General features: G+C 64.3%; 1 protein-coding gene across 1 annotated transcript in view; it reads right to left on the minus strand.

Moving 5' to 3' along the window:
* The window catches only part of ARHGAP31 (Rho GTPase activating protein 31), a 25,087-nt gene continuing 1,855 nt past the window's right edge, over window positions 1-23,232 (minus strand). The window contains exons 2-13 of the mRNA XM_039914344.1: window positions 9,475-9,577; window positions 8,836-8,980; window positions 8,167-8,249; window positions 7,252-7,359; window positions 6,838-6,980; window positions 6,283-6,490; window positions 5,618-5,742; window positions 5,170-5,229; window positions 4,111-4,608; window positions 3,323-3,654; window positions 2,656-3,066; window positions 1-2,601 (exon numbers count right to left, since the gene is read on the minus strand). Of these exons, the coding sequence (XP_039770278.1) occupies window positions 1,732-2,601; window positions 2,656-3,066; window positions 3,323-3,654; window positions 4,111-4,608; window positions 5,170-5,229; window positions 5,618-5,742; window positions 6,283-6,490; window positions 6,838-6,980; window positions 7,252-7,359; window positions 8,167-8,249; window positions 8,836-8,980; window positions 9,475-9,577 (3,086 nt within the window). The 3' untranslated portion in view covers window positions 1-1,731. The remainder of the gene's footprint in view (window positions 2,602-2,655; window positions 3,067-3,322; window positions 3,655-4,110; window positions 4,609-5,169; window positions 5,230-5,617; window positions 5,743-6,282; window positions 6,491-6,837; window positions 6,981-7,251; window positions 7,360-8,166; window positions 8,250-8,835; window positions 8,981-9,474; window positions 9,578-23,232) is intronic.

Genomic DNA, 23,232 nt, shown 5'->3' on the forward strand with positions numbered 1-23,232 from the left:
CTCCGCCCCTCGCCTGCAGGGCGCTTCCCTCCTCTGGGCCTCGCTCTCTTCGTCTGTAAAATGGGGACTCGATGCCAGTCTTCCCCCCTAGGAGCCCCGGATGGGACGGGGACCGCGTCCGACCCGATCAACCTCCGTCTCCCCGACGCCTAGAACGGTGCCTGACGCGTAGTAAGCGCGCAACAGATACCGGAATAAAAACGATACCGGGGGGGTTGGCGACCCGGGGCGCCGGAGAGAGGGGGAGGAGGGAAGGCGTCCACCCGCTCCGTTCTATCGAAGTGCTTCGGCAGTGCTCGGCACACGGTAAGCGCTCGATAAATAGGACTGACCGGCTCGGGGTCACCCCGCCTTCGAGGGCTCTTAAAGCTGGGCCGGCAGCACCGGCCCCGCGCCGACCTCGCCGCTCGGCCCCGATGCCCGGCTGGCCGCTCCGCTCGGGCCGCGGGGGGACGGCAGGGCCGAGAGAGGGGCCCGGGTCTTCGCGCCCACCCCCTCCCCCGGTCCCGGAAGCGCGGTTGGAAACCGAGGAAGTCCGGGGTTCGGTCGACCTGCGGTCGTTCCATAAATACGTAGGTTATACGCAGAATGGCACGTTAACCGGCAAGGACGGGGTCGCCGATCGACGGCGCCGGGCCCCCGCCTTGGGAGTCCGATAAGGAAGAGGCCCCGCGGGCGCGTTAGGGGCGAGAACCGAAAGCGCGCGAAGCGGCTGAGGGTGGAGCCCGGGCCTGGGGGTCGGCAGGTCGTGGGTTCTAATCCCGGCTCCGCCACTCGTCTGCGGCGTGTGACCTCGGGCGAGTCACTTCACTGGGCCTCGGTTCCCTCGTTTCTTGTGAAATGGAGACCGGGAGCCCCGAGCGGGCCGGGGACCGGCGCCGGACCGATTCTCCGGTGTCCACCCCGGCGCTTAGGACGGTGCTTCGCACAGAGTAAGCGCTCACAGATCCCATAAAGAAAAAAAATCCTGGCTCGCCGGCACCGCGGGCCCCGACTGACCGGGGCCCGTCTGCTCTCGAGCAGGAAGGCCCCCGGCCTCCCGGCCTCAGGCGGTACCCGACGGGCGGGAGACGTCGCCGACCCCTGACCCGTCTCCCCGCGAGGCCCTCCGGAGAGGCCGGCCTGACGCTCTTCTGATTCCTTCAAGCGCGGTCGGAGGGGGGGCCGCGGCTCGGGGGCGGCCGGGGAGATCTGGGGGACGGGCGGAGGGGCCTTCCCGGCCGGTCCCACCCCCCGGGGGGGGCGGGGGGCCCGTCGGATCGGCTCCTGACCCCTCCGAGGAGGCGAGGCCCTCCGGGGCTCGGAAACCAGCAACCGTCCGGGGGCGGGCTTGACGATGCCGTCGCGGGGGGCCTGAGAGGGGGTGGTCCGCGGCGACTTGCCCTCGACCGACGGTGGGAGGGATGCGGGGGAGACCCTCCTCTACCGGGGGGGCCGGCGAGGGCCGAGCCGGAGCGGGAGCGTGTCGGTGCCTCGTCCCCACCCCGGGGGAAGCGGGGAAGGCCCGCGCCGCTTGGCCGAAGCCTGGCCCGCCCCCGTTGGCCCTCGCCCGGTCTCACCCCGCCGAGGAGGGAGCCCCCCGGAGGCGGGGGGAGGAACGGAGGCGGGCGGACGGGCGGGAGCCCACCGGGCCCCGGAGCGGGAACGGGAGGCGGGCGGGCGGCCGACCCGAAGGCCGGCCCGGCGGCGGGAAGGGGCCGGCGGGGCGCTCGGGCGGGCCGGGGTCGCCCCCTACTCCGTCTGCCGTCCGCTCCGCCCGTCGAGGATGACCGACTTGCGCTGGGGCTGGTAGAAGCAGCTGGTGGAGGTCTCGAGCCGCTGGCCGTTCTTGGGGATGGTCATCTTGTTCCTGAGGCTGACCCACGGGGCCTGGCCCGGCTCCGCGCCGCAGGGCCCCGGGGCGTCCGGGAGGGCGGGACCCGCCCCGCGGGGGTCGGCGGCCGACGGGGGGTCCGTGACGGGGAAGGGCGGGCCCAGCAGAATCAGGCTCTGCGGTCGCCCCGGCCTGGCCCGGAAGAAGGGCGTGGAGCCCCCCGAGGACCGCTCCATCTTGGAGGAGAGCGGGGCGCCCCCGGGCCTGCCCGCGTCCGACGCCCGCTTCCGGCGGAGGACGGGGGCGTCCTGGGGGGCGGCCTCGGGGGGCGCCGAGTCCGGGCCCGTCGGGGCCCGTTCCTCCTCCTCCTCCTCGCCCTCCTCCTCCTCGTCCCCGTCCCCCGGGCGGCGGCCGGGCGGGGGCCGGGGGGCGGCGGCGGGGGCCGGGGGCAGCGGCCGCGGGACCTGGGTGTACTGGACCTTCGGGGGGACGACGGGCACGGCCCGGGCCCGGCCCATGCGCAGCAGGAAGGAGGTGCGCACGGCCGACACGCTGACCGGGGCCGAGTTGCGGCGGCCGGTGACGGCGGGGGTGGCGGGCGGGGGGTCCGCGTCCTCCTCCCGGGAGCCGGGGGCGCCGGGCCGCCGGGCGCCGCCCTCCCCCGGGACCCCCGAGCACGCGGCCTGGAAGGCGAAGAAGTCGGCGGCGGGAGAGGCCGCGTCCAGGTCGAGGGAGGCCGGCCGGGCCCGGCCCCGGGCGGGCGCGGGGGCCGGGGCCACGCGGGGGGTCTCCGGCCCCCGGCCCCCGGGCGGGCCCCCGGGGGGCTCCCGGGGCCGGAGGACGGGGGCGCCGGCCGGGCCCGCGCCGTCCAGGGAGTGGCTGCGGCCCAGCGGGGGCCGGGGCGGGGGCGGGGGGTCCTCCCCGAGGGTGGGCGAGTGCAGGGGGCTGGTGACCCACTGCGGCTCCTCCCAGGGCTCCTCCAGCTCCGGGCCCTGGGGGGCCCCGTCCGACAGCGCCTCGTCCTCGCGCCCCTCGGCGCCCGGCGTGGCCGGCTCCGGGCTCTCGGCCCGCCCCGGGGGGACCCCGGGAGCCGCCGGCCGCTCGGGGGTCGGGGGACGGTCCCGCGGGTCCCCCCGGACGTCCGGGGCGGCGGCGTCCGTCCGCGGGGAGGGGGGCTCAGGGCCCGGGATCTCCTCCGCCTCGACGATCTTCAACTCCAGGTGCGGGTCCGGCCACGAGAGGCGGTCCTCGTCCTGGAAGACAGCGGCCGCCGCGCCCCTCAGCGCCTGCCCGTCGGGCTCGGGGGGCCGGCCGGCGGTCTCTCCCCCCACAGGGGCCCGCCGCCTCACCTGGGCGGGTCACCTCCCCTCTCCGGGCCCCGGCCGTCCCGCGTCCCGCCCTCCCCGGGCGGAGACGGCCGTCCCCGCCCGCGCCCTTCCCGCCGGACGCGTCTCCGCCTCCGCTCGCCCCCCCCACCCCCCGGCTGGGAAGACCAGGCCGCCTCCTCACCGCCTCGGGGGGACCCGGGGGCTCGGCCCGGACCCCCGCGGCCTCCCGCGGGCCGGGGCTCCATTGGCCAGGGGCGCCCGTGCTCTCTACTGGCCGCCGCGCGTCTTCCTCCCCGGCCCGGGCCTCCCCGGGGGCCCCGGCCGGGTCCGGGTCCCGCCGCGGAGGCGGCTCGACGTCGACGGCAACGCCGACGACCCCGTCTTGGCCGCCGGCCTCGGACGTCCGGCTCTCCGCCGCCTCCGTCTCCGCCTCGGCCCCCGCCGTCCCGGCGGCGGCGGCGGCGGCCTCCGATTCCGGCTCCGTGGCGGCCCGCGTCTGCTCGGGAACCGAAGCTGGGAGGGAGAAGACGCGGACACACACACCCACGCTCACTCAGCCTGCGTGGCCGCCGGCTCTTCGAGCCCTTTTTTTCCTCGGTGGTGTCTGGCGGCGCTTACCATCTGCCAGACGCCGTTCTAAGCGCCGAGGTTACATACAAGCTAACGAGAAAGGGTTACCCCGTGGGGCTCCCGGTCCCAATCCCCGTTTTCCAGATGAGGGAACGGAGGCCCAGGGAAGCGAAGCGGCTCGCCCCGGGTCACCCGGCAGACCGGGGGGCGGAGGTGGGTTCCGATCCGGGCTCCGCCCCCGGCCGGCCGTGTGACCTCGGGCGAGTCGCTTCTCCTCTCTGGGCCTCCGTGACCTCGTCTCTGAAAAGGAGATGGAGGCCGGGAGCCCCACGGGGCATCCAGCCCGGCGCCTAGTCCGGTGCCCGGCTGGTAGCGAGATACCGGGGCGGTTATTCTCACCTGCGGCCCCTTCGCCCTCCGGGCCGGGGGGCGGCGGCCTGCCCCGGGCGGGCGAGCGGCAGGGCGTGCTGTTGGTGCTGATGACGGCGGACACCCGCAGGGGCACGGACACGGCGAAGGGCTCCGAGATGTCCAGCGCCTGGCGGGGGGGCCGGGGGGACCCCTCCGCCGCGGGGAAGCGGCCGAAGCCGGCCTGGGCCTGGGCCTGGGCCTGGGCCGCCCCCTCGCCGGACGTGTAGAACATGGCCAGCATCTTCGGGGGGCCCTGCTCCGGCTCGGGGGGCTGCAGGGCGCGGAACACCTTCAGCTGCTCGGGGGGCGGGCGGCCCGGGGGGGCGCGGGGGGACCCTCCCTCCGCCGGCCCCCAGGCGCCGCCCGCCTCCTCCTCGCCGCTCGGGTCCCCGGGGCCGCCGGGCCCGGCCGGGGGCCGCTTCGTGGCCGGGACGAAGAAGCCGCCGGTCGCCAGGGTTCGCTTCAGGACGCCCTTGGTGTCGTCCCCTGGGGCAGACCCGCCGAGAAGGGAGGGGCGTTGGAGGCGCGCCCTCTCCCCCGCTGCGCCGAGTCCCCCCTCCTCATCTCCCGCGCCCCTCTGCCTCGCCCGGACTGGCTCCCTTTACTCATCCCCCGCGGCGCTGACGTCCGTATCTGCCATTTATTCATTTCTGTTGGTGTCCGCCTTCCCCTCTAGACCTTCAGCTCCTCGGGGCAGGGAATGTGACTATTTACTGTTCTACTTGACTCTCCCCGGTGCCCGGTACAGTCATCTGCACACACTAAGCTCACCGTGGGCAGGGAATGTGTTTATCGTTGTACCGTCCTCTCCCAAGGGCTCAATACAGTCCTCCGCACATAGTGAGCGCTCAATAAATACGATAGAACGAATGAAGCGAGCGCTCAATGGATAGGACTGACCGACGGACCGCCCTCGGGGAGCCCAGCGGAGCCCGGGCCCCGGCGCGACCCGGCTCGCGAACGGGGGGTGTCGTCGCTGGGGCCGACGGGACGCGTCGGTGGCCTCGGCCCCCGTCTCCCCCCGACCCCCGACCCCCGACCCCTCACCTTCCACGGGCAGAGAGCACAGGGAGTCCATGCTCTTTGCAGGCCGGATGGTGGCTTTTTCTGGAAAAGAGACGACGGCCAAGTGACCAATAACTCCGGTACTCGTTAGGCGCTTACCACGTGCCACGCGCCGAACCGGTCTCCGGGGCGGATACGAGCGAGTCGGGTTGGACGCGGTCCCGGTCCCGCGCGGGACTTCCAGTCTCTATCCCCCATTTTACGGACGAGGGAACCGAGGCCCCGAGAGGCCAAGTAGCGCGACGGAGCGTAAACTTTTCCGGCGGGCGGTAAGCCGCCCGAGGGTGGGGCGTTACGTCGTTTCTACGTTTGGACGGGGACCTCGACCGACGTCGTGTCGTCCTCCCCCGAGTGCTTAGTACAGTGCTCCGCACGCAGCGAGCACTCCATAAATGAGGATGAAAGAATGAAGGAGTGAACGGGGCCCGACCGGTCAGTCTCTGTCCCCTGACGAAGATGCTTCCGTTCCGACTCAGCTTGGTCTTGGCGTCCGGCCCCGACCGGCCCAGGTTAAATATCGACTTCCATTTCTTCGATTTGCTGGAGAGCTTCCTCCTGCAAGGGGCGAGGGCAGAGCGTCCCGCCGTCAGCCGGCCGTCTCTGTCGGGCGCCTTACCGCGTGCGGAGCGCTGGGCCGGGCGCCCGGGAGAGGTCGGGGCAACAGCGAACGGACGCGCCCCCCGCCCGCGACGGGCTGACGGTCCGGAGGGGGAGACGGACGTTAACGGAAAGAAATGAATGGCCGGACGCGGACGGACGGGGCGACGCGGAAGGAAGCGGGAGAAGAGGAAAGCGGGGCTGAGTCTGGGAAGGCTTCTTGGAGGAGAGGGGGCCTCCGATGAGGCTTTGAGGGAGGGGAGAGGGATCGTCTGCGGAAGCCGGACGCGAGAAGGTTAGCGGGCACCGGGGGAGCGGAGCGTGCGGGCCGGGCCGGAGGCGGGTAAGCGCCGGGTAGGTACGATGGAAGGAACGAATGGACGAGTGAGAGCGGCGAGGCGACGGAGCGCTTCGGAGCCGCCGGGGAGGCGTTCCGGCCGGCGGGGAGGGGAGGCGAGGGCCGAGGGGGCCGGCGGGCACGCGGGCGAGCCCACTGACTTGTTGTCGGGGAAGTCGAGGACGGTGTGGAAGAGGGCGGCGGGAGCGGGGGCGACGGCGATGTCGGGGAGGCTGTTCTCCCTGCGCTCCTTGCGGGCGGGGAGGCCGAGGCCGAGGCCGCGGGCCTGGGCCTCCTCCAGGGACACCAGCTTCATCGACGCCGACGACAGCGACGGCAGGGTCAGGCTCTTCACCACCGGGCGGTTCTCTGCGTGGACAGCGCCCCGCCGCTCGCCGCGCGTCCCGCGCGCGCCCCCCCCCCCCCCGCCCCGGGGCCGCCCGGTCGGAGGCCCCCTCCCGCCTCCGTTGTGCCTCCCCAACGTTCGGCCCAAACGGCGACTACACACACGGGTCCAGACGACAACCGGACACGTAGAGACACGCACGCGTATCCAGGCCTAAACCGCAGCCGGACGCGAACACCCCCCCCCCCGCCCCGGGCCCCGATAACCACCGGCCACATCGCACGGTCGCACCCCCACGCCCCAAGAGGCCGGCTCCCGGGGAAAGAGGTCCGGAGCCGAAGGGGCGGTGCCGGGGTGCGGCCGGGGTTACCGTGGGGGGTCCCCGGGGGGCCGTCGGTGGGGCTGAAGATCTGTTCCACGTGGTTGAGGATGAACTCGATGACCACCTGCTGGACCCGCACTTGCAGGAAGGCCGCGTCGCCGTTGCAGCCGACGGCCTCCGTGTCCTTCGACCTGGGCGGGGGTGGCCGCGGAACCCGGGCGTCGGGGGGTGGCCCGGGACCTCCGCCCACCCACCCGACCCGCCCGCCGACCGGTGGGTCCGCCTTCGGGGGGGGGGGGGGGGGGGCGGAGCGCCGGGATTGCCGTCGCCGTGGTGTCCGTCGAGCGCTCGCCACGTGCCGGGCACGGCACCCGGCGCCCGTAGTAAGCGCTCCACGGACACCCCGGCTGCGGTCATCGTTCCGGAGGGACGGAGGAGGAAGGGGAAGGGGAGGGCGGGTACCTGAGGAGGTTGGGAGCCCACACCAGCGCCAGATTCCGGGCGTGCATGTTTGTCAGTCGGCTGAAGGACGCGACGCGGCTAAGATGTCGGATCAGGTATTCCAGGGTCCTGACGGAGACGGGCTTCGCTGACCGAATGAATGACTGTGGCGCTCCATTCATTCGTTCGTTCAACCGATCGTATTCCCCGAGCGCTGACTGGGTGCAGAGCACCGTACTAAGCGCTCGGGAGAGGACCGTTGGGCCCCAGAGAGACACGATCCCTGCCCTCCCCGGGCTCACGGTCCGGAAGGGGGGAGACGGACGGCAGAACGGTGGCAATAAATAGACTGGGAGAGAGTACTTCGTTAAGCGCTCACTGTGTGCCAGGCGCCGTGCTGAGCGCCGTGGCGGGGTGCGAGCCCAGGGTCGTCCGGGCACCCGCGGAGACACAGAGACGGGGTCGATCCCGGATCACACAGAGAGACGCGCAGAGAGACACACAAAGGCAGGATTGATCCGGGCGCACGGACGCGCACAGACACACACTCTCACACACACACACACAGACGGGGCGAGGTCGATCCAGAATCGCACAAAGACGCACAGAGAGACACACAAAGACGGGATTCACGCGGGCGCACGGACAACACCCAGACACACGCACAGGGTTCATCTGGACACGCACCCGGAGACACGGAGAGAGTCCCGGAGACAGGGCCGACCCACAACCCCACCCGGAGACCCGGGCTTCGTCCGGGCGCAGAGACGGACGTCGGGCTCCGGCCGGCCCCCCGCGCGGATCTGGGCTGACCGCCCACCCTCCGCTCGCTTCCGCGGCTCGGTCCGAGCCCCCCGCCCCCCTCCTCCTCCTCCTCGTCCCCCTCCGGGGCCGGGGGGGGAGCGGGGCCGCCGGGGTCACTCGGGGAGCCCTGACCTGTAATGGGGGGCGGGGAGCTCACGGATGACCTGCTGAATCCGGGCCAGGCGCCCCTCTTCCGGGCAGTGGGAGACGGCATCCTGGAGACCGGGGGGAGACGGTCGGAGACTCCCGGCAGGGCTCCTCTGACCGCCACCCCCTCCCGCACCCCCCAAACGCACCCTCTAGAGAGAGGGGTGCAGGTGACGCCCCCTCCGCCTCTCCACCGGCCCACGGAAGGAGGGAACGAACAAGCCCAGGGAATCGGCAGAAAGCAGCGCGGCCTAGTGGGCGGAGCCCGGGCCCGGAGGGATCCGGGTTCTAATCCCGGCTCCGCCACTGGTCCGCTGCGGGACCTCGGGTAGGTCACTTCCCAGGGCCTCAGTTCCCTCCTCCGGAAAATGGGGGTTGGGGCTGTGAGCTCCGCGGTTGGACCGCGTCCAGCCCCATTTGCTCGTATCCGCCCCGGCGCTTAGCACGGTGTCTGGCCAACAGATAGCACGGATAAAATATCCCATCTCGGACCGGCCGTGCACCGGGCTCCCGTCGGGGACGGAGGGAAGCGGGGCGTCGCCGTCGGCCTCCGCCCGGAAGCCGGCCACGGCGAGGTTCTCCCGCCCGCCCGTCCGTCCGTCCGTCCGTCCGCCGGGGCGGACCAGTCGGGCTCGGGGGGTGGCCGGTCCTCACCGTGAACTTGTGGTAGAGGTCATAGGTGAGGAGGGGGTTGGGCAGCTCGCGGAAGTAGAGCTTGCAGAGGGAGCCCACGCAGTGGATGTCCTGGAGGTAAACTTCCCGCCTCAGGTCCGGGCACTGGTCCGACACAAACTCCTGCCTGAAAAGGACGCGTCCGCGCGGTCACGGGGGCGGACGGACGGTCCGTCCGCGGGGGAGGAGGGGGCCGCCGGGGCGAGGGGTCAGAGGGGCTGGACGGTCGGCCCGTGGGGTCGGAGGGGGACGGCCGTCCCCACTCCGTCTCCAACGTCGACTCCGGACGCTCGTCCCGAGTCGGGATGAAGCGTCCACCCCCGGCAGCGGGCCAGCGAGTCTCCGTCCGGGCGATCCGGGACCCGACGACTGATCGGTGAAGTCCGTCGCCCTCTCCTAAGCGCCCGGCCCAATGTTTGGCTCCCAGTGGACGGGCGGCTCTTTGAGGGTAGAGGTCGCGGCCGCCCACGGGACCGCACTCCCCGTGGTCGGGCAACCGCACGGCGTCGGCGCTCGATAGGTACTACCGGTCGATCCGTCGCCGGCCGACCGAGGGTTTGGCCTTTCCGGTCGGTTCGGGGCGTCCGGGGGTGGTCCGCGGGTGCCGGGGCCGGGCCCTACCTCAGTTTCTGGATATTGGAGGTGACCCCGGAGAGGCGGTAGACGCCGTCCACGACGCCGTGCGTCTCGATGAACTCCGCGCAGCTCCTCAGCACGTACGGGACTGTTCGGGGACAGGAGGGGCGCGGAGGGGGCGGGGGTCAGCGGCCCGGAAGCCGGACGGACCCCAGGGAAGAGGGGACCATCCGGGAGGAGGCGGCCGGCGGCCCCTCCCCTGGCCGACCCCCCGACAGCTCGGGTCCACCTGCCACCCGGGGATCGAAATGTGGGCTCCCCGGCCCCCTTTCCCGGATCCCGGAGATTCCCCAGGAAGCAGCGTGGCCCGGTGGGTAGAGCCCGGGCCCGGGAGTCAGAAGGACCGGGGTCCTGATCCCGGCTCTGCCGCGGGTCTGCCGCGTGACCTCGGGAGAGTCGCCTCACTTCTCTGGGCCTCAGTGGCCTCCTCTGTCAAATGGGGATGAAGACCGTGAGCCCCACGTGGGACTGGGACTGTGTCCGACCTGATTAACTTGTATCTCCCCAGCGCTGAGAACAGTGCTTGGCACCTAGTAAGCGCTTATCAAGTACCATGATTATGGTTATTATTATTATTATTAAAATGGGGCCGAAGACTGTGGAGCCCCACGCGTGGCTCAGTGGCAAGAGCCCGGGCTTGGGAGTCAGAGGTCGTGGGTTCTGATCCCGGCTCCTCCGCTTGTCAGCTGGGTGACTTTGGGCAAGTCACTTCGCTTCTCTGAACCTCAGTGACCTCATCTGGAAAATGGGGATGAAGACGGTGAGCCCCACGTGGGCTCACAACCTGATCACCTTGTATCCCCCCCCCACCCAGCGCTTAGAACAGTGCTTTGCACAGAGTAAGCGCTTAACAAATGCCAGCGTCGTTACGATGTGGGACAAGGACCGGGTCCAACCTGATGACCTTGTATCTCTCCCATTGCCGAGAACAGTGCTTGGCCCGTAGTAAGTGCTTAACAGGTATCATAATTATCATTAAAAATAATAAAATGGGGATGAAGACCGTGAGCCCCGTGGGGGACAGGAGCCGTGTCCATCCTCATTAACTTGTATCTCCCCCGGTTCTGAGAAGAGTGCTTGGCACACGGTAAGCGCTGAAACGAGCAGCATAATGATTATTATCGTATCGTTTCAGAGGTCATGGGTTCGAATGCCGGCTCGGCCACTTGTCAGCTGTGTGACTTGGGGCAAGTCACTTCTCGGTGCCTCAGTGACCTCATCTGTCAAATGGGGATTAAGACTGTGAGCCCCACGGGGGACCACCTGATTCCCCCGCGTCTACCCCAGCGCTTAGAACAGTGCTCGGCGCACAGTAGGCGCTTAACAAATACCAACGTTATTATTAGAGAAGCAGCGTGGCTCAGTGGAAAGAGCCCGGGCTTGGGAGTCAGAGGTCATGGGTTCCAATCCCAGCTCCCGCCAACTTGTCAGCTGTGTGACTGTGGGCATGTCACTTCACTTCTCGGTGCCTCAGCTCCCTCATCTGTCAAATGGGGATCGAGACTGTGAGCCTCACGTGGGACGACCCGATGACCCCGTATCTACCCCGGTGCTTAGAACAGTGCTCTGCACATAGTGAGCGCTTATACCAATGCCAACATTATCATTTAAAGAAAAAGAGCGAGAGAGTCACGTAGGCCCCTAGCCCGGGGCTCCGGGTGGACCGACCTGGGCTACCGGTCGCCCCCGCACCCGAACACGCACAATTTCCTGGCTGATGTCTGTGACATGGTTCCCCGGGGGCGGGGGGCCGAGGGCAGGGATGGGGGGGATGGGGGCTGCTGTCCCGGTGGCCACGGAGCCTGCCGGACGTCACGGCAACGGCCGCCCCGCGCTTCCTGTTGTTGCGGGTTGTTCTTCCCGTCCGAGCCAACGGGCTTCCTGTGAGCCTCCCACCCCCGATCCCGGAGGCCTACCCAAACCCACTTTCTCCGCCACCCCCGAAGGGGCCGGGGGCCGGGTGGGGGGGAGGTCGGGGGGGTCCGAGACGTCCTGATCAGAATAATCAGGGTATCTGGTGAGCGCCCACTAGGTGCCAGGCCCCGTACTAAGCGCCGGGGCGGATCCGAGCACCTGGGGTCGGACCCGGTCCCCGTCCCACGTGGGGCTCGTCGTCTCCATCCCCGTTTGACAGGTGAGGGAGCTGAGGCCCAGAGAGGTCAAGTGACTTGCCCAAGGTCACGCAGCCGACCCGCCCATCCTCGGATTCTCCCCGCTCCAGCCCATCACTGGTATTTTTTTTCTCCAAATGATATTTATTACGCGCTTCCAGGCACTGAACTGGGCACGGCTCGCTATGGGCAGGGAAAGTGTCTGTTTATCGTTCTACGGTCCTCTCCTAAGCGCTTAGTACGGTGCTCTGCACACAGTAAGCACCCAATGAATACGAGTAACTGGCTGAGAGACTGACTAAGCCCCTTCACCCCTCTCGTGTCCCCAGTGTCTGTCTGCCCCACAACACTTGCTCTGGGCAGAGGAATCGCTCTCAAGGGGCATTTTATTATTATCAGTAATAATAATGATGTTTGTCAAGCGCTCACTATGTGCCAGGCCCTGTCCTAAGCGCTGGGGTGGATCCAAGCGAAGGGGTTGGACACAGTCCCTGTCCCACCTGGGGCTCACAGTCCCCATCGCCCTTTTACAGATGAGGGAACCGAGGCCCAGAGAAGTGAAGTGACTTGTCCGAGGTCACACAGGAGCGGGGCCTTGCGGTCAGAGCCCGGGGCAGAGCGCGGTGGCCAACGCCGGACACAGGGGAGAGAACCAGGGCCTGGGAGTCAGAAGGTCACGGGTTCTAATCCCGGCTCTGCCACGTGTCTGCTGTGGCAGAGCGGCGTGGCTCAGTGGAAAGAGACTGGGCTTAGGAGTCAAAGGCCGTGGGTTCTGATCCCGGCTCCGCCACTTGTCAGCTGGGAGACTTTGGGCAAGTCACTTCGCTTCTCGGTGCCTCAGTTCCCTCATCCGTAAAATGGGGATGGAGACCGTGAGCCCCCCCGTGGGACAATCTGATTACTCTGTATCTACTCCAGTGCCTAGAACAGTGCTCAGCACCCAGTAAGCGCTTAACAAACACCAACGTTAGTATCATTATTATTATTATTACTTCTCTGGGCCTCAGGTCCCTCATCTGGAAAACGGGGATTGAGCCTGGGAGCCCTACATGGGGCAGGGACTCGGTCCAAAGCTATTCGCTTGGCCCCACTCCAGCGCTGAGTAATAATAATAATAATAATGTTGGTATTTGTTAAGCGCTTACTATGTGCAGAGCACTGTTCTAAGCGCTGGGGTAGACATAGGGGAATCAGGTTGTCCCACGTGGGGCTCACAGTCTTAATCCCCATTTTACAGATGAGGGAACTGAGGCACAGAGAAGTTAAGTGACTTGCCCACAGTCACACAGCCGACAAGTGGCAGAGCTGGGATTCGAACTCATGAGCCCTGACTCCAAAGCGGCTCAGTGGCGAGAGCCCGGGCTTGGGAGTCAGAGGTCATGGATTCGAACCCCGGCTCTGCCACTTGGCAGCTGGGTGACCGTGGGCGAGTCACTTCACTTCTCTGGGCCTCAGTGACCTCATCTGGAAAAGGGGGATGAAGACTGGGAGCCCACGTGGGACAACCCGATGACCCTGTATCTCCCCCAGCGCTTCGAACAGTGCTCGGCACATAGTAAGCGCTTAACAAATACCAACATTATTATTATTATCAGTAGTAAGAAAACCCGCCCGCAGCCTTTTCTGCTGAACGGCGGGGCGCATGCGCGGGGGGGGGGGGAAACGTCAGTCATCAGTCGATCGGCCGGGAGAGGCGGCCTCGGCCGTTCGCGACTCGGCCGCCGGGGGGCGCCACCACCGCCACCGCCTGTCCCGCGCATGCGCCGGAGGGCGGGCCGGGCCGCCCGTCAATCATCAGCCGACCGGCCGAGGGAGACCGCGGTGTTCCCCATCCGGCCGCCAGGGGGCGCCGCCGCCGCCGCCCGCATGGGTCCGCACAACGTGTGCACCGCGGGGCAGCAAGGCCTTTCGGGGGCCAAGGACTGGCGGGGAGGGGAATGTTTCCTTTGATTGCTGAATTATCCTCTCCCCAGCGCTTAGAACGGTGCTCTGCACACACTAAGCGCTCAATAATAATCATAATATTGGTATTATGTGTGCTTACTGTGTGCAGAGCACCGTTCTAAGCGCTGGGGGAGAGACAGGATCATCGGGTGGCCCCCCCGTGGGGCTCCCAGTCTTCATTCCCATTTTCCAGATGAGGGAACTGAGGCCCAGAGAAGTGAAGCGACTCGCCCACAGTCACCCGGCTGACAAGTGGCAGAGCCGGGATTCGAACCCATGACTTCTGACTCCCAAGCCCGAGGTCTTTGCACTGGGACACGCTGCTCCTTATCCCAAGATGATAATAATTTTGGGATGTGTTAAGCGCTTACTATGTGCAGAGCACTGTTCTAAGCGCTTGGGAGGGGGCAATACGACAGAATCGATGAGGGTGACGAATCTCATTCATTCAGCCATAGAGAAGCAGCGTGGCTCAGCGGAAAGAGCCCGGGCTTGGGAGTCAGTGGTCATGGGTTCGAATGCCGCCTCTGCCACTCGTCAGCTGGGTGACCGTGGGCACGTCACTTCACTTCTCTGGGCCTCAGTGACCTCATCTGGAAAATGGGGATTAACTGTGAGCCTCACGGGGGACGACCCGATGGCCCTGTGTCTCCCCCGGCGCTTGGAACGGTGCTCTGCACATAGTAAGCGCTTAACAAATACCAACGTCATTATTATGTATTGAGCGCTCAATCGTATTTATTGAGCGCTTACTGTCCGCCAAGCTCCCTACTCGTATAGTGGTTGGCACATAGTAAGCGCTTAACAGATACCACAATGATTATTATTATTACTAAGCACTCGGGAGAGTACAATGCAACAGAATTGATGATGACGACGATGAAGAATCTCATTCATTCTTTCAATCGTGTTTCTTGAGCGCCTACTATGTGCAAGGTGCTGTACTCAGCGCTCAGGACAGCGATTGGTATTTAGTAAGCACTTAAATCCCATAATAATAATAGTGATTATTACTAAGCATTTGGGAGAGTAAAGCACAACAAAATCGATGAAGATGATGACGAGTCTCGTTGATTCGATCAATCGTATCTCTTGAGCAGCGCGGCTCAGCGGAGAGCGCCCGGGCCCGGATGTCAGAAGGACCTGGGTTCTCACCCCAGCTCCGCCACCGGCCTGCTGTGTGACCTCGGCCAAGTCACTTCACTTCTCTGGGGCCTCAGTTCCCTCATCTGTCCGATGCGGAGGAAGCCTGTGAGCCCCACGTGGGACGGGGACTGCGTCCAACCTCCTCTCCCGAGTGCTCAGTACAGTGCTCTGCGCATGGTAAGTGCTCGACTAATACGTTCGAATGAATATCCACCTCAGCTCTTGGAACGGTGCTTGGCACACAGTAAGTGCTTAACAAGTACCGTTATTAATAATTATTATTGTTGCTGGGTGCCGAGCATCGCTCGGGATCGATCAGCGGTATTTATCGAGCACTTACTGAGCGCAGAGCACTGTATTAAGCGCTTGGTATCAACTGTATCCCTTCTGGATTACTTGCGCGGACCTCCCGCCCTCCCGTCCCTCCGCTCCAGTCCAGACCTCCCGCCGCCGCCCGCGTCATTTCTCTGCAACAGCGCCCGTCTGTCCGTCGTCCTTACTGAGCGCTTGCCGCGTGCAGGGCACTGGGCCAAGCGTCACCCGGCTCCTCCGAAATCTCCGTCCAACCCCTCGCCCCCGGCCCGCCCGCTCCGCTCCTCCGACGCCGACCCGCTCCCCGGGGCCTCCATCTCGCCCGTCTCGCCGCCGACCCCCGGCCCGGGACGCCGACCCTCCCCGCCTTCAAAACCTTACTGAACGCCCACCTCCTCCCAGAAGCCTTCCCTGACTGCGCCCTCCTCTCCCCCCGCTCCCTTCTGCGTCGCCCCCGACTCGCCCCCCCCCCTTTCTTCATCCCCCCTCCCAGCCCCTCATCCCTTACGTCCACGTCCCTCATTTCTTTATTTCTCGTCCGTCTCCCCCACTAGTCGGTCAGCTCCTTGCGGGCAGGGAACGTGCCCGTTCTACTGTTGTACCGTCCTCTCCCAGGCGCTTAGGACAGCGCTCTGCGCACGGGAAGCGCTCAATCAATACCACCGACTGACCAGGCCTAGCAACGCGATCGTGCCGTCCTCTCTCCCGAGCAGTGAGGACAGCGCTCTCTGCTCACAGTGAGCCTTCAATAAGTCGGGAAGCAGCAGGGCCTAGTGGCAACATTCGTTCATTCAATAGTATTTATCGAGCGCTTACCGTGAGCAGAGCACTGGACTAAGCGCTTGGAATATACAACCGGGCGACAGACGGAGACCATCTCTGCCCCGTGATGGGCTTACGGTCTAATCGGGGGACGGACGGACGAAAACAAGACGACGTCGTCACGATAAACCGGATGAAGGGGACGGGCTCCTCGTTCACAAAATAGATAGGGTCACACGGTCCGGATTTGGGAGTCGGAGGACCTGGGTTCTAATCCCGGCGCCTCCGCTCGTCCGCTGCGGGACCTTGGGCCGGGCGCTTCGCTTCTCTGGGCCTCACCCGGCAAATGGGGACGGAGGCCGCGAGCCCCACGCGCGACGACCCGATGACCTCGCGTCGCCCCCCGACCAGCGCCTGGCACGGGGTGAGCGCTTTACAGGTACCATGACCGCTACCGTTCCGCCGTCGATCCCTTGCCGAGGGGGGTCGGAGGAAGCGACCCGTCGCGTTTTGCCCCCCTCTCCGGTCTTGGGCCCCGCCGCTGTGGCTTGGGAGGACCCCAGGACGGCCCCGTGCCCCCCTCCCCTTCCCGGCCCCCTCCGGCTCCCGGGCTTGAACTGCCAAGAATGTCCCGGAGCGGCAGGACAAGGAAGAAAAACAAGACACTTCAGCATTATTTTCCCAAACAGACGCCCACAAGAGGCGGAGGAACGGGCAGACGGCGCTGACCCTGCCCGCTGCCCGGGAAACCCCGCTTCCCCGCCTGCTGGGTGACCTTGGACAAGTCACCGCACCTCTCCGGGCCTCGGGTCCCTCGTCCGTGCAAATGGGGATTCGAAACCGTTTCGGGTCCCCCTCGGATCCAGAGTCCTGCGTGGGACCATAATAATGATAACGATAATGATGATGATGGCATTCGTTAAGCGCTTACTATGTGCCAAGCACCGTTCTAAGCGCCGGGATAGATACGAGGTCATCAGGTTGTCCTACGGGGGCCTCACGGTCTTCACCCCCATTTGACAGATGAGGTCACGGAGGCCCAGAGAAGTGAAGTGACTCGCCCGCGGTCACCCAGCGGACGAGTGGCGGAGCCGGGATTAGAACCCACGACCTCGGACTCCCGAGCCCGGGCTCTTGCCACTGGGCCACGCTGCTTCTCGTTCCGATCATCTCTGTGTCCTCCCCAGTGCTTAGCACAGAGTAAGCACTTAGAGGCCCCCCGCTGCCGTGTCCACTGATCGACTGGGTATTCGGAGACCCCGTCGCCCGCCTGCTGGGTGACCTCGGACGGGGCATTCATCCATTCATTCGTATCTATTGAGCGCTTACCGTGCTCAGAGCACTGGACTAAGCGCTCAGCACTCGCCCCACCTCTCCCTGGGCCTCGGTTTCCTCCTCTGTAAGATGGGGATTCAAAAGAGTGCCTCCTTCTCCCTCAAACAGTGGTATCTATTGATCGCTTCCTAGGTGCAGAGCACTGGACTGAGCGTCGGGGAGAGTCCAATCCAACAGAATCAACCGAGACGCTCCCTGCCCGTAACGAGTCTAGAGGGGGAGAACCGACATTCGTATAAACCGATAAGACACTTATAACAGATTGAAAGAGATTCCGTCCTTCAGTCGGATTTACCAGGCGCCCACCGCGTGCCGAGCGCTGTACTGAGCGCTTGGGAGAGGACGGTACGACGATGAAGAGGGATGATCCCTGCCCGCCGCCACCTCGCAGTCTACAGGAGCTGGACGTAAGCGCTGGGGGGGGGTCGGGGATGGGGAGACTATCAAGCGGTCGAATCGACCCATCAATCAACGGATCCATCGATCGACCGATGGATCGATCGAGTCCCAGAGCCCCCAGACCTCACAGCCGGGGGCTGCCGCAGTCCAAGCAGGTCGGCCAAGCGCCACTTTTATTCAACGGCATTTGCTAAGCGCTTACTGTGTGCTAAGCACTGTACTGGGTGTTGGGGTAGGTTGCTGTTGTTGTTTTCAATGGTATTTGTCGGCCGCTTACTTCGTGGTAGGCGCTGTGCTAAGCGCCGGGGTAGATTCAAGATAATCAGGCTGGACACAGCCCCCGTCCCACCCGGGCCTCCCCGTCTCAATCCCCATCTTCCAGACGAGGGAACTGAGGCCCAGAGAAGTCAAGTGACTCGCCCAAGACAACAGACAAGTGGCAGAGATGGGATTAATAATGATGACATTTGTTCAGCGCTTACTCTGTGCCAAGCACTGTTCTAAGCGCTGGGGGTGGGGGGGGGGATGATGCAGGGTCATCCGGTTGTCCCAGGTGGGGCTCACAGTTTTCATCCCCATTTGACAGATGAGGAGACTGAGGCCCAGAGAAGTGAAGCGACTGGCCCAAAGTCACATAGCTGATCTGTGGCGGAGGCGGGATTAGAACCCGCGACCTCTGACTCCCAAGCCCGGGCTCCTTCCGCTGAGCCGCGCCGCTTCTCTTCCTGGAGCTGAGAAGCAGCCTGGCCCAGCCCGAAGAGCGGCCCCGGGGGGGGGGGGGGGGGGGGGGGGGGGAGACGCGGGTTCTAATCCTGCCCCTGCCACTTGCCTACCGTGTGACCTTGGCAAGTCACCTAACTGCTCCGGGCCTCCAGAGAAAGGGGATTCCCTGTGAGCCCGTCAAAGGGCAGGGACCGTCTCTCTCTGTTGCCGAATTGTCCATTCCGAGCACTTAGTACAGTGTTCTGCACATAGTAAGCGCTCGATAAATACTATTGAATGAATGACTGAACGAACGAATGAATGAATACTGAGGAGACGCCCATCTGGGCCAAGGATGACTTTTAGGGTCCCAAGTGCTTGGCATATAGTAAGTGTTTAACATCATTCATTCATTCAATCGTATTTATTGAGCGCTCACTATGTGCACAGCACCGTACTAAGCACTTGGAATGGACAATTTGGCGACAGATAGAGACAATCCCTGCCCAGTGACGGGCTTAGAGTCTAATAATAATAATAATAATAATAATAATAATGTACCCGATTGCATCGTATCTTCCCCAGAGTTTAGCACAGTGCGTGGCTCAGAGCTAATGCTTAACGAATAACACAATAACTACACACGCACGCGACCCCGCTCCCTTCTGCGTCGCCCCGGCTCGCCCCCTTGCTTCATCCCCTCCCTCCCCGCTTACGTCCACACCCCTCATTTATACTAATAATGATGTCGGTATTTGTTAAGCGCTTACTCGGTGCAGAGCACTGTTCTAAGCGCTGGGGGAGATACAGGGTCATCGGGTCGTCCCACGTGTGTCACGTCTCTGCCACTTGTCAGCTGGGTGACTGTGGGCAAGTCACTTCTCTGGGCCTCGGTGACCTCATCTGTAAAATGGGGATGAAGACCGTGAGCCTCACGAGGGACAACCCGACGACCCCGGATCTCCCCCAGCGCTTAGACCGGGGCTCTGCATATAGTAAGCGCCTAACAAATACCAACATTATCATCATTATTATTAAGAGGGCTCGAATCTGTATCTGATGCCGATTTGCACGTTTCAAGCGCTTAGTACAGTGCTCTGCACATAGTAAGCAAGCGCTCAATAAATATACTGAATGAATGAAACCCCTCTTTATATAGATGGGGAAAGTGAGGCCCAGTCAAGTGACTCACCCAAGGGGACTCGATCTCTGTTTATTTAACAAACATCATTAGAATTATTATTATTATCGAGGGGGGTATCTGTTAAGCGCTCACTGTGTGCCAGGCGCTGGACTAAGCGCTGGGGTGGATACAAACAAATCGGGTCGGACCCGATCCCCGTCCCCCGTGGGGCTCACCGTCTCCATCCCCATTTTCCAGATGAGGGAACCGAGGCCCGGAGAAGTGAAGTGACTCGCCCGAGGCCCCACAGCAGAGAAGCGGCGGAGCCGGGATCGGAACCCAGGTCCTTCTGACTCCCAGGCCCGGGCTCCAGCCCTGCTCTCGCTCCCCCTTAGATAGGGAGCCCCTCGTAGGACGGGGACTGTGTCCGACCTGAGGGACTGGCATCTCCCCCCGGCGTTTAGCGCATAGTAAGAACTTGACCAGTGGCCCGGCGATCGTTAGCGGGCCTGATCCTCTTTCTCCCCGGGCCCGGCTCCTTTCAGCCCCTCGGTCAGTTTCGGAGAACCGAAACTAGCGTGGCCTGGTGGTCAGAGCCCGGGCCCGGGAGTCGGAAGGCCCTGGGTTCTAATCCCGGCCCCGCCCCCGTCTGCTGGGTGACCTCGGGCCGGTCGCTTCGCTTCTCTGGGCCTCAGTTCCCTCGTCTGGAAAACGGGGATGAAGACCGTCAGCCCCACGTGGGACAGGGACTGCGTTCAACCTGATTATCTTACGTCCACCCCGGCGCTCGGTACGGCGCCCGGCACATAGTAGGCGCTTACCAAATGCCATTAAAAACACCCCAGAGGACCGACCCAACAGGCCGAACGGCATCCGGGGACCCCCGTGAACTACACCTTTGGAAGATGTTCTTCCAGACGATCGAGTTTATCGAGCGCTTACCGTGTGCAGAGCACTGGGCTGAGAGCTGGGGAGAGTCCAACAGAAGACCACCCCCACAGACACGAGTCTCCCCCTTTTCCAAGACTTACTGAACGCCCACCTCCTCCCAGAGGCCTTCCCCGACCGCGCCCTCCTCTCCTCTTCTCCCGCTCCCTTCTGCGTGGCCCCGACTCGCTCCCTTCGTTCATCTCCCCCTCCCCGCCCCGCCCCGCTTACGTCCCCATCCCTCATTTATTTCTTTTATTAATAATAATAATAATAATAATAATGGCATTTGTTAAGCGCTTACTATGTGCCAAGCGCTGTTCTAAGCGCTGGGGGAGATGCCGGGTCATCAGGTGGTCCCCCGTGGGGCTCCCGATCTTCATCCCCACTTTACAGACGAGGGACGGAGGCCCAGAGAAGTGAAGTGGCTTGCTCAAGGCCACACAGCAGGCTGTCTTCCCCTCTAGGCTGTAAGCTCCTTCAGTCGGTGGACGGTATTTACTGAGCGCTTACCGTGTGCAGGGAGCTGTACTGAGCGCTTGGGAGAGGACCACCCAGCCACAGAACTGACACGTTCCCCGCCCGCGACGAGCTGACGGTCTAAGCAGGGAACGCGTCAACCAACTCTACCGTACTTCTCCCAAGCGCTCAGTACAGCGCTCTGCGCACAGTAGGCGCTCAGTAAATACGACCCGGGGGGCCAGGGGCGGGGCGAGCATCAAAGCGTTTGAGGGGCGCAGACCCGAGAGCCCCGGTGAGGTAGAAGGGAGGACGGATGGGGTGAGAAGATGAGAATTTTTGTCAGGGAAGGCCTCCCGGAGGAGGGGACGTTCGGGTAGACCGGAAGCCCGGCGCGGGCGGCGGAGACGGTCTCTACTGCCGAATTGTCCTGCCCAAGCGCTCAGTCCACAGTAGGCGCTCGATAAATAGCCTTGGAGGAACAAAACGAATGAGTAGGGCTTGGGAGGCGGTCAAAACCGTGGCCTGTCCGCCGGGGGAGGGAGGTCCAGGCCAGAAACAGGAAATGTGTGTCACGCTGCTGCTGAAATAATAATTGGGTCACTTATTAATGATGATGTTGGTATTTGTTAAGCGCTTACTATGTGCCGAGCACTGTTCTAAGCGCTGGGGTAGACACAGGGGAATCAGGTTGTCCCATGTGGGGCTCACAGTCTTCATCCCCATTTTACAGATGAGGTAACTGAGGCACCGAGAAGTTAAGTGACTTGCCCAAAGTCACACAGCTGACAAGTGGCAGAGCCGGGGTTCGAACCCATGACCTCTGACTCCAAAGCCCGTGCTCTTTCCAGTGAGCCACGCTGCTTCCCTATGAGTGCTTAGAGCTATGAGATAATCGGTGCAGACGCTCTCCCCGGCCTTCGGAGCCTTACTTCGGAAGGCCCACCTCCTCCCGGAGGCCTTCCCGGACTGCGCCCTCCTCTCCTCCCGCTCCCTTCGGCGTCGCCCGGATTCGCTCCCTTAATTCCTCATCCCCTCCCGGCCCCGCGCCGCTTGGGTCCGCATCCCTCATTTATTTCTCTCTCTTCACGTCCGTCTCCCCCTCTGGACTGTCGGCTCGCCGTGGGTGGGGAAGGTGACCGTTTATACCGTCACGTGGTATCGTCCCAAGCGCTTAGTACAGTGCGCCGTACGGTGCCCGATCACTTAATTAACTGACTGCCGCAGACCCCACCCAACGCGGTGCTCAGCCCATTTTACAGGTCAGAACACTGATGCGCAGGGAAACGAAGCCACTCGCCCCGGGTCACCCACCGTCTCCTGCCTCTCCCGCGCCCGTTCCACGTTGCACTCTCCCGCGCGCTTAGTACAGAGCCTACACGGCGGGCGCTCGGGGAGTGCCACCGATGGACGGAGAGGGGTTAGGCCGGGAGGTCAGCCTTCGAACCGGGCCCTCGCGGAAAGGAATCGGGCCTTTAAGATTCATTTTGATTCTCCTGATCCAGAAGGACCGAAAATAGAATGGAATACGTCCCCTCTGGAGCCGGAGACAAACTTCCCCTTCCTGCCACGACCACAACCGTCTCTCCATCCTCCGCCGGCCCCGCAATCAAATCCTCGACGACGACGGGCGAAGCGTCGCGGCCTCGCGGGCGGAGCCCCGAGGCCCCGGGTTCTAATCCCGGCTCCGGCCTCTCGTCCGCTGCGTGACCTTGGGTGAGTCTCCTCGCTTCGCCTCAGCTCCCTCATCCGTCAAAGGGCGATGAAGACGGGCAGCCCCCGTCGGACGGGGGCCTGATGGGGTTATAGCCGCCTCGGCGCTCAGTACAGTGCCCGGCGCATAGTAAGGGCTTAAGTACCGTAAAAAAGGAAAAAAGAAACGGGGAATGTTCAAGGTCCCGTGAGAATGACCCTGGCGGTCGGGTTTTCTGATTTTCATGGATTACAGTTTCCAGCGGGAAACACGGTGTTCCGGCGCGTTGCTCAAGAGCCTGGATGCGCCAGCCGCGGGTGACCCTGAAGATCTAAATGTTCTGTTCTTTATTAATAATAATTATGGCATTTGTTGGGCGCTTACTATGTGCAGATCACTGTTCTCAGCTGGTTTTTATTAAGCATCCCGAACTCTGCCGACGAATCGGGGGTCGGGGAGGGGGTCGGGGGCGACAGGAGGAGGAGGAGGAGGAGAAAGAGGAGGCCGCCCAGCAGCAGAGAAGCGGCGTGGCTCAGTGGCAAGGACCCGGGCTTGGGAGGTCGTGGGTTCCAATCCCGACCCCGCCGCTTATCGGCTGGGTGACTTTGGTCAAGTCACTTCACTTCTCTGGGCCTCGGTGACCTCATCTGTCAAGTGGGGATAAAGACTGTGAGCCCCTTGTGGGACAACCTGATGACCTCGTATCTCCCCCAGCGCTCAGAACAGTGCTTGGCACATAGTAAGTGCTTAACAAATGCCATCATTAACATCAGCATTATCTGGCCCGGATTCAGTGACTCAGCTGGGCATCCCGCCCTCTATTCCGGAGT

Source organism: Ornithorhynchus anatinus, chromosome 16, assembly GCF_004115215.2.
Source record: "Ornithorhynchus anatinus isolate Pmale09 chromosome 16, mOrnAna1.pri.v4, whole genome shotgun sequence".
NCBI classification, from domain to species: domain Eukaryota; kingdom Metazoa; phylum Chordata; class Mammalia; order Monotremata; family Ornithorhynchidae; genus Ornithorhynchus; species Ornithorhynchus anatinus.